The sequence below is a fragment of the Apteryx rowi genome, unplaced genomic scaffold, assembly GCF_003343035.1.
Source record: "Apteryx rowi isolate R43461 unplaced genomic scaffold, aptRow1 scaffold_123, whole genome shotgun sequence".
Taxonomy (NCBI): domain Eukaryota; kingdom Metazoa; phylum Chordata; class Aves; order Apterygiformes; family Apterygidae; genus Apteryx; species Apteryx rowi.
In genome coordinates this window covers 1,520,422-1,531,352 of record NW_020447453.1, presented here as the reverse complement: position 1 = coordinate 1,531,352, position 10,931 = coordinate 1,520,422, and the positions used below count along the sequence as shown (strand labels likewise).

General features: G+C 41.8%; 1 protein-coding gene across 1 annotated transcript in view; it reads left to right on the top strand.

Moving 5' to 3' along the window:
• Nucleotides 1–1,245: 1,245 nt before the first annotated feature.
• TMEM255B (transmembrane protein 255B) overlaps nt 1,246–10,931 on the top strand; it is an 86,112-nt gene continuing 76,426 nt past the window's right edge. The window contains exons 1-4 of the mRNA XM_026055385.1: nt 1,246–1,282; nt 1,867–1,893; nt 2,226–2,368; nt 7,205–7,267. Coding sequence (XP_025911170.1) covers nt 1,246–1,282; nt 1,867–1,893; nt 2,226–2,368; nt 7,205–7,267 — 270 coding nt within the window. The remainder of the gene's footprint in view (nt 1,283–1,866; nt 1,894–2,225; nt 2,369–7,204; nt 7,268–10,931) is intronic.

Genomic DNA, 10,931 nt, shown 5'->3' with positions numbered 1-10,931 from the left:
TTTAAAAGGTGGTGAGCATAGTCAAGCATCTAACTGTTTCCTAAATCCATGGGGACATACTATGATTTATGTGTCTCCTGTTGTAGGCTACAAAGTTATGCAGTAGGTTGGACAGATGAGAACTACAATAGTGTAAACACTATTTTGGGTTATTKCCTGGGAATCTGAAATTAAGTAGCTTGATCCATATACTGCTTGAAGCAATGGATTTTTTTTTCTGAGACTTGAGGGGTTGTCAGTGTACTTGCATTTGGTGTGCAGTGTGCCACATTTTCGTGCATTTCTTAACACCTAGCTCCTGGAACCATATCCCTGAAAGCAGCATCTTTGAGGAGGGGGAGAGACCGGTTTGTCATCTTAGCATTTTCAGAAAAACTTAAAAATGTGAACTCTAAGAACTCAAAGACCAGAAGACATGTAAAAGCACAACCACTTCAAATATTTTTAAAAGTCTGGTAGAATTATCAAATCAATTGTTTTACTTTGTTGGAAGGGGTACTGCGGAGTTAAAAGTCTAAGGTCTGCTTTCCTTTTTTGGCCATGTGAATTGACTTCATTGAAAGAACTACCTTAAACCCCATACGCTTAGTGAAGAACTGATTTATCACCTCACCATTTCCATATCCCCGGTGACCATCCATGCATTAAAGGGGAATTGCCAGAGACAGACAACTGGGGCACAAACTGGAGGGGAGATGCCTGGAGAGTCATATGAATTAATTCTTGATCTTTAGCAGGAAGACTTTATATATGCAGATGGCAGAGTCATGTGTAAGCTCAGTAGATGTTATTTGTCTTCAGTAAAGCTGGTTGCATTTCAGACTTAAAAAATGGACTCATTTTGTCTGGTTGTTCTACTGGAGGAATGTCAGCAAACATACAGATTTTTATTATGAATATATTTATTCATTGAAATTATTTGACTTTGTTTGCAAACTTAACTAATATACTCTGACTTTTGAAATGTAAACATTTAACTGAGTTACATGACTTTAAATTGACCACATAACTCAACTGACTCTTGGCAAAGGGCTTCTGGTTGCTTTCTGGCTTTACTTCCTCATTTCCCCTGCTTTTGCTTGCAGCAGGACCATCGTGCCTCACCTATAGGGAATCTGATATCACAAGAATGCCTCCTCTGTCACACCCCTCCCTGCCTGGGGCTGTTATCTCCAATATTCGATGCAACACCACAGCCTCCTGACCCACCCTGAGACTCTGTGCGCCACACTGCTTTATGAGGCCATGGAGAGGGGAGAAGTTGGTACTGCACTGCGGACAGGTTGGGTGCTCACTGGAGATCTGTGTGGCACAGTTGCAGCCTAGCGTAGGGCTGTGTTGCACAGCCAAATGCTCCAGAGGTGACCCTGCGCAGTGTTGCCTTGCCTTTGAAAGCAAAATGCACCTGGAAGGAGGACCATGGGCTCTCTGTTTGATTCATTTGGTTGCATTTTGTTGGTTAGGGTGACATATTAATTGCTGTTTTTAAATAAGTCTTACATAAGTTTGCTCTATGGGCTGAGGCTCTGATTTTAGTGATCTGTGGTTGCAACTCTGATATACCACCACAGTAACAAGATTCAGTGTCTTGAAGCAGGCAGAATGCAGTAGACAAGCCTGCCATTTTTCACATCTGGGTATCTGAATCCAGATCCCAGGGAGAATGGATGTATTTCTTTGGGCTGCTGCTGTTTAAAAAGGTAGTCCCATATATCATGAGCTGATCAGCTGCATTACAGCTTTACTTCAGAAGGTATAAATCGGTTTGCTTTCCTTAATGAATATGAAGAACACATTCATTTTCATGACAGCATGCAGAGCTTCTTCTAACCTTGTTTCAAATATAAATTTTTATGTTCTGTCCAGGTAGAGTCAAACTGAAACTTCACCTAGGTAAGCGTTGTTTAAGGCCTGCAGGATTTGACTTATGGATGCRAGCAACAACTTAATTAAAAACACCACTGCAGTTAAGGCATAATTATCATTGCTGCTAACATTCAGTTCAGCATAATAAAAACTCATCTTGTACATGTACACAATGCATGTGTATTAAACTATGTGACACTCTAGCTAACCCTGTGTGTTTTTTAAATACCCCTATTGCCTGCCAGCTATTTACCTTAGTGGAACAAGGGGTTAACAACAGAAAATGCTCTCTTATTTTGTATTTGTTCTGCCATGACTGCAATGAAAAGCTCTCTTTTTTTTCCCCCCACTCTCTACAGGGCAGTTTGCAAAAAGAAAGAAGACTTCGCTATGGTTCACAGTCTCTCTGCTGGTAGTGTCTATTTTCATACTGACCATAGGTCTGGCAGCTACCACAAGAACAGAAAATGTTACCGTGGGAGGTTACTACCCAGGAATCATTGTGAGTAAAGAAACAATTTAGATTATTGCGTGCAACTAGATGCATTATTATCAGCTGGATATAGGCAGCTCCAACTGATTAAAAAAAAAAAAGAAAATTCAGTCCTGTTGCATTTCACAAGAGGGAGATGCTGTTTTCWTCTAGTTCTAGTGTGTTTGTGATGCTGCCATAGACTACAGTCCTGCAGTTTATTACGTTGGGGAGTGAACTCAGTGTTTGTCTGRAGTGCCCCCAAGAGAAGGCTTCAAGGGGACGCAAGGGTCTGATCACATGGGGTTAAGTTTGCACTGCATAGTAGTATACTGAACTCGTGGGCATATGTTGGAGCCTGTGCTTGACTTCCAACTAATCTTTATTAAATGTAGGTGTCCAGGTGACTGAACAACAGACATGGGGTAGAGTTAAATGACCTCTTAGAGTTTTACTATGCTGATGGTAGGAAGAGTCACTCTGCTCTTGTGTCCATGTGCCAGGAATTCTGCTGGGTCAAGTGCGTGGAAAATGCTCCAGATAGACATATGGAGGCCTAGAGCTTGCCTGACCTCTACATCCTCTTGTACAGTCTTGGTGTAGAGGTTGGATCAGGCACAAACAGATGAACTCCACAGACTCCATGGAGCCCTACGGCCTTTTCTGTTCCCATCATACAAGGTCCCTTTCCAAAATCCTTAGTCTTGTTTTGCCTTGAGAATAGACTCCTTAAACATGTTCCTGCATTGGGCACAAGCACAGCTGTCTTATCATTCTCAGTAGTGAATGCTCAAATCCCATCTGCTTAGTCCTGTAGTGCCTCTGTGACCTCCAGGGAAGCGTAGCCCCACAAGACCACTGCCAGTTCAGCCCCTATGGCCGTTTTCTGATCCCTGAAAAAGTGATTAGTTGTATCAAGAAGGGTGGAAACCACTGGAGTCAAAAAGCTTTTTGAGATGCCTGGATTGAGTTTTAAAAAAGAGGGGCAAGGAAAGGAAATAGAGAAAGGACTATCTGCCTTATTTGGTATCTCCTAGCCAGCTGAGACAAGGCAATTGGTGCAAGGTTAAGAAAGAAACTCCCATACTTAGGGTTAGAAATCTGCTTAAGTACATGGTTCCACCTGTACCAAAATGTCTTGCAAGATACCATTAGCTTTTGTTCTCAATGGAATCAAATGCCCAGAGAAGAGGAATATGTATCTTTTAATACCATGCATACATTTTGCATTGCCATTAATAATTTGTGAGTTAGAACTGTTCTTCCTAAGCAAGTCCTCTTACATCTTAGTGTCAAGCTGAGAACAGGTCTTTCAGAAAGATAATTTTGGGATAATGATCTGGAAGGAGTGGTGTTTTAAAAATAGAACAAAAAGTAGTTCCAAAAATAAAACCTTAAAAGAATGAGTTTTCCTTTCATTAAACTAAAATAGATAGATTAATACTGATAAAAGTCTCCTTAAATAATTTTCTGTAATTTGAATTAAAACATTTTAGAAGACCACATTATCTGTATTAATTCTCTTGAAAGAAGTTTCATTTTTAAACAGTTATCTTTAATAAGGGTAACAAGTAATAAACCCTTGTGCACAAACCAGTTAATTTCAGCATTTAGTTTCTTTTAGGAAGCAAACAATGTCTATTCACTGAGCAGAAAAGTATAATATACTAAAATATTTTTTTGAAATCTTAGAGTCATTAATAATCTGATAGAAAAGCTAGAATTTATCAGAAGACTTTTTATTAATAATTTTCTCAAAGATTGTTAGAACTAAATAATTTTAATAAATTTCTGATTTTTTTTCATGAACATGTGATGTATTATTGAAGTAACTGAGAAAGAGTAATGGTTAATAGTCAGTGTATCCTTTATTGGTTAATACATTAAAGATTCCAAACATTTAGCAAAAGTTAAAGGTGCTACACAAACCTTGCAAGAAGTATTACCAAAAGCCTGTTTAGATGAATATGACAGAAATGATGTGATCCTGCCTCGTTGCTGGATGTTATTGACTCCAGCGTAGCATTGACAGATAGACTATGGGTGGGCCTCTCATCTGACTGTGCAGTCAGCCACCTATTTTAGAATAAGCTGAAAAATCCTCTGAAGGTGCTTCTCTTTTCCACTGACAGTAGAGGGAGCTTAGAAAACTGTTTTAGCATTGATCCTGAACTTCTAGATAGCTGAAACTAGGTGAGTGAATCCCACATTACATGTTTAACTGTCCAGCTCAAAGAAAAAAAAATTTTGAGTACAGACAATTGAAATTACAATTAAAAGTAAGGTCTATTTCTCATAGGATTCAGTAGTAAAACATTAACTTCAGAGCAAGTAGATGAGCTCTGAATCTCTGCTGACCTTGGGTAAGGGATTTTGGTCTTAAAAAGCATGCAAAATTAGGCCTTTACCTTGCCAGCGTAAATGAGACTATTAACTTGCATAGATTTACTTGCATGAATAAACATTTGCAGAACAGCGTTTAAGGGCCAGAACCACAGAATCATTGGGGCATCTGCTTAGTTCCCATTGGCTTCTAGAAGAGTTAGGCACCTTAATTTCTCTGCACATGTGGTGACTTATCATGTTTCAGAAACAGTTTTTTTTCTATATACATCTTGACAGAAGTATGTTTATATAGACCCAGAGTAACTTAACATAAAATATTTCTGTGTTTAGATAAATTAGTATAATGTTGCTCATTGGAAGATGTGCATTTAGTAGATTGCAGCTTGGTTGTCCATTTGAGTTTAGGGCTCTGTTTTTGTGGAACAGGTTGCAAAGCCAAAGTTTAAGCTTCTTTAAGCTCACTTCCTTATAAATATTGCTTATATTTATTTCATGTCACTTGCCTATAAATACTGCTTGTATTATTTTCATTTGTTATTTTTATAATGGTAGCATCTTTCAACCAAGAGGCTACAGGGTCCAATTATCCTGGTCACCATACTGACCTTGATTCCTGGAGCTCCTGACAGAAGGAGCCTATCTAAACAGACAAGAAAAGAGTGCACATAACATGCAACCGATATGGTGGCTTAAAGCACCATCTCTATCTGTGGTTTTGCTCCTCCTGATTTAGTTCTTTTTGTTCTGCATTTTCTCATTTTTTCTTTACATGGATAATATTGCTCCCCTCCATGCCCTCTGAGTCAGCCGTAAATGGAGCTTCATGGATTGTTCCATTTGGGATGAAAAATTGGGGTTGGAACCAGGTGTCATTTTGATGTAGTTATGTTAATTTACAAAGTCGCAGTCCCCTGAACACAGTGTCCTTGCTCATGGTTCCAAGTCTCTCTTCTATTCAGCAGTCAGCACAGATGCTCTTGTGCACTTTTTCTATGTCTCTGCTTTTAGTACTTTTCCAGGCTGTATTAGGTTCTTGGATGCTGCCTTCTCTCTCTGTTTCTCTGGTGTTTGCCTCCTTTTCGCATAAGTCTTCTTGAAGCACTCAATAGCAAATTCCCCCTTCCTTGCATTTGCTTTCTTGAGGAGGAATGACAACAGATTCCTGCTGTGATATTGAGCGATTAAAGTGCTTACAAGAGATTTGCTTTCTGCTGTGGGCAGTTGTGCATAACAGCAAGGAGTTCATAGGCCCTGCTTAAGCCCTTGGCCGGGAAACTTTGTCCTTAAAAATGCAATTATGCTTGGAAGAGCACAGTTGTACTCTGAAACAGGTTCAGAAACCCGGTTCCAGAAAGGGGCCTAGTTCCCTTAACAGAAAAGGGTCAGTCATGCTCCCTCCATGGGATGGAGGGATAGGAGCTGGGGAGGGGTGGTGACTGGGGAGTTCACTGAGCAGAGAGGGATGTCAGACAAATAGTGAAGAGGGGAGCAAGGGGGCAGAAGTGAAAGGGGGATTGAGACCGAGGTAACTGTGCAGAAGCAAACAGACAGTCAGTGCAAGGAATGAATTCTAGGGAAAAATCCCAGTGACACTGGCACCCCTGCTGTGGCTGTTTGTGAATTTGTAACCAGATAAGCTTTAGGTTTTTGCCACTTAGGAATCCCCCTTTTCTTTTCTCCAAGCCTACATGAGCCCGGTGGGGATCTTGAATATGGGGAGGTCTGATGAAAGGGAGGTCCTGCCTGTTGCCACTGTATCTGATATAAGCCAAGAATCCCAGGAGTTTTTACCTCTTCAGACCCTCGCTGGTCCGCCATAAAGAGGGGTTTTTTCCTGCCAACCTCATGTTGAGGTAGCGCTGACAAGAATGGTAAGGCCAGATTCTTCCAGCTTCCTTTCCTCCTCTTTCTCTTGAGGTAGCTCTAAGTATTGCAACTGTCCTTTGGTGATATTAGCTGGGCTGGTCTTTTTGGCATTTTAGCAGGGACTTTTCCTGGGATATGTGATAATATTTTGTCATTCAAACTAAGCAAACCCAACCATAAAGATTTGAACTTGGGTCACTTGCATAGCAGCAACACATTCATTTTTTTGAGGAAAACTGTTTGTCTACAGTTGCCTAAAGCTTTGCCATTTTCCGGGATAATTATGCATAGGCTAAACGTAAGTGTTCTGCTAATTTTTGCTTTACAGTGTGTAAAAATATATGTGACTATAGTAACAAGACCCAGGCTATAGAAGGGTGTCTCTGACCCAGGCTATAGAAGGGTGGCTTCCCTTTACTGCAATACAAAATTTGCTCAGAAATACCTAAGAGCTGCAGTTCTGGGCATTCCCTATTGCATTATATGATTTATGGTCAGCAATAACTTTAGGTAGGCTATTTCACCCTTTCCCCTGACTCAACCCAGTTAGTCCATCTGTATGAGGTATCAGCTTAGWTGTCACTGTGATGCTTTGGTAGGTTGACCAAATAAGCCGATCTTATGTGTTTATATTGTTTTTGTTCTCTGCCTTAGCTTGGCTTTGGATCTTTCCTAGCGATTGTTGGCATACACCTGGTAGAGAACAGAAGACAAATGGTAAGCAACAACCCTTTTTGTTTTCCTTTTTTGTATCAGAATATATTAAAAACATGAAAAGAAAGGATTTCCCATTGACTTAAACCTGCTGTATCTTCACCAAAATATTAATTATTTGTTTCACCTTTCCTGGGAAGATTCTGAGAAGTACGAAGTGTTTGGTGACTCCATCTGCACAGGGCAAGGCTGCATGCTGTGGTTGGAGGGGCTTAAGGGTTCATCACTTCTGAAAGGAAAAACCTCCCTTCCAGTTGTATAGACCCCCTCCTCTATCTGTGTTGATTCTGCCGTTCACCTGGGTCCTGAGTAAATCTTTAGTAGACCCAGCAGAAAACAGTATGTTCTTTTTTTTTTTTGATGGATTCATTTCCTGCCAGTTAGTGAGTTGAATCGAGCTGGTACAGGGTCAGATGAGTGCTAGAACTTGGGCGGGATGGGGATAGAGGCAAAATGCGTGAGATTTCCCAGTTTGRGCAGCAACGGACCACATAATCATCTCAGCCATAATATGTGATCTCAACCTGAGTAAGAAGTTTAAGTCAGCAACATTTTCCTGAAAATATGTCTGTTAAAAAAAGAAAAAAATAAACTCCAGAGCTCTTACTACCAAAATTCTCCAGCTAGGTCAGGCAGGATCTAACCATGCTGTACAGTTTGCTTTTAGATTTAGCTTGGCTTTGCAAACCCTTGCTTTTATTTATGTGAGGAAGTCGCATAAAGTCCTTGGGACCGTCTGGATAAAGGAAGGTTTATGGGACAGGATTTGTGGAAAGTCTTAAAGTGTCCTTGCTCTCAGCAAAAAATAGTAGTGTCTTGGTTGAATAGCAGCATGTCCAGTGTGCACTTTACGCTAGACTGATTATAGCTAAGTGTCATGAAATACAATAAATATCGTAGTGCAGAGCCTTCACTGGTATAAATCAAGAGACTGGGGTTAAGCTAAGAGGAGGAACCGATTGACTGACTTTGCTTTTTACTAATGATTTACAAATAGGCTGTTTGTTGTTATTTGCTGTTTTTTTCTTAGTAAATGCAGTCTTGATCCCACTATTTGTAAGCAAATACCTTTCATAATATTTTTTTGCATTATCTGAAAGTTTCAATGATATATTTTCAAGTATTATCCTATTTTAAACTTGTGTTTCTATCTAGGTTTCCCAAAGAAATGAGATTTATAAGGCCATGATATTTGCATGTGTCTTTCTCTGTTTCCCATTCCATTTTTTTGAACCTGTTGACCAATTTCAGGCAAATTTAGCAGGAATGTTGAGACTTCAAAGGCATGAAGCTACTTCAAGTTTCATAAAAGTTTGCAGGTGGATAAAGGAGAGAAGTGCAAATTAGTTCCACATGGTGGTGAAGGCTGCAATGTCAGCTCACCTCTTACTAACACTAGAGAATCCAAATGAGACATGACCTGCGAGACACAAATCTACAGCAGTCCAGGCCTCATTAATTTTGCTACTAACAAAACAGCTGATTCATTTTTAAGAATTATTGTCCTTGATTTCTACATAGGAGACCAGAATGAATAGCTGGTTCCAAGTTACAGACTCAGTGGTGGGTGGATGAAAATAGCATTGTTTTGCACAGAATTCGTGCTGCTTTACTAGCAGCCATAACATTTGGGGCTGTTTTACCATTCAGTTTTCCTCTAAACTGTCTCTTAGTTTTCTATCTCTTCTGTTCTTAGCGGAAAATAAAATGGCTGGCCAAAAGAAGTAAAGTGAGTGAGATGCTGCTAAATCATGTAATGCCCAGTGTGTTATATCATTTACCCAAGGACTGTGGAGAAACAAACATCCAGTGTGTTTGGTATTAGTGCCTGTTTGCATTTCCCAGCATGGAACAAGGAAAACTACTTTCCGCTAATAGCACTCAGTGTTATGATCTGGCTGTTGAATGATTGTGTTTCTGGGGAACAAATCAAGAAAATAACTAGGGAGTTTAATTAGGCTTCTTGCCTTGAGTATCTTCTACAGTGGGCTAAGCCTTTAACACTGCCATTACTAATGCTGAGTTTCTTGTTTTTAAATGTTACGGAAATGAGTTTGAAAGGGTTTACATCATAGTACAATTGAGGGCAGTAATTATTCCCTGGAGTGTAACTGAGTATATTTGACTGAAAAGGCTTAGGTAGCTTAAACAAGGTTGCAGCCATCAGTAAGATTGTAAAGACTCAGATAAACATGGAAGTGTAACTGAAATGTCATATTCCTTTAACTAAAAACAATATGAATTCCATCAAGACAAAGGTGGGAAGGAAATTATTTACTGAGTTGCTTCTACTTGAGGATCTTGTTGGAAGTTGTGGGCTTTCTGAGGACCCCCAAGGAACTAGCAGGTGATTGCTGTGAACAGGAAAGGGGAAGCTAGGCAAGGACAACTGCAGGAGGCCTTGACTTCTCCTGGGAAAAGCTCCTGGGAAAAGCTCTAGCTAGGAGTGGCTGCTGCTAACGAGCTCTCTTGGTTGCCCCTGACCAGAGGGAGTTGGGGCCTTTGATCCAGGTGGCCCTTGATTAGGGCGGGTCAAGCACCCTCTTAGCCAGTGCTAGGGAGAGGCCTATATGAGAGCCAGGCCTAGAGCACAGCTCCCAGAGTRCAGTGAACAGAGGCAGCAGTTTGTGCAGAAGGGCACAAGAAGGCACCTTTGTTTCTGATCCCTGTGGTGTACGCTTCCTCAAGTATGGTTGTGACACGCCGCACAGCGCGTTCCCCAGTGGCTGTTGGAGTTGCTGTGTCAGAGGCTGCGACCCAGACCGACCCTCTGACAGTAGATGTGGCTCTACAGGTCTCAGGCTGCAGGGAGTGCTTGGGGCCTCTCCGGGAGGCCTGGGCTGGCAACCAGCTCTCCTGCAGGAGGTGTGCTGCTGTTGATGAGTTGTGTCGTCAGGTGAGGGAGTTATGGGAGGAGGTCAGTAGGCTGTGCAGCATCTGAGAAGATGAGCAAGAGATAGACAGRGTATTCTTGGAGACTGTGCAGCTTYGGGAGTCCCAACCCCCCRCAGCAGTGGAGTTGCYRGAGGGCTCTGTGCCRTGTGAAACGGTACATCATAACACYGTAGAAGAAGGCTGGAAACTGGTCACTGCTCATGGGAGGAGAAAGGCTCCTACTCCTCCCGAAGACTTGCAGCTGAAGAACAGGTTTAGTGCCCTCCAGGATGAGAAGGAGATGGGCATGGCTGCAAGTCTTTGGGACTTTGGGAAGTACCTGGGACAACACACCCTGTGCCTTGCTGGAACGCCCGGAAGAAGCAGCAGGTGATTGTAGTGGGGGACTCCCTGCTGCAGGGGATGGAGGCATCTATCTGCCGACCTGACCTCATGTCTAGAGAGGTTTGTGGCCTGCTAGGGGCTCGTGTGAAAGATGTCATGGAAAGACTGCCAAGGCTTGTCCATGCTTCAGACTATTACCCACTGCTGCTCTTCCATGTGGGCGCCAATGACACCAAGGGCAAACTGGAGACCATCAAGCAGGATTTCAGAGCTCTGGGGATGGTGGTCAAGGGTCTGGGAGCCCAGGTCATCTTCTCCTCAATCCTGCCAGTGAGGGGGATGGATGAGAGGAGGAGGAGACGGACTTTCCAAGTTAACGACTGGCTGCGCCGCTGGTGTTGGCAACAGGGTTTTGGTTTCTACGACCATGGGACCCTGTTTGAAGATC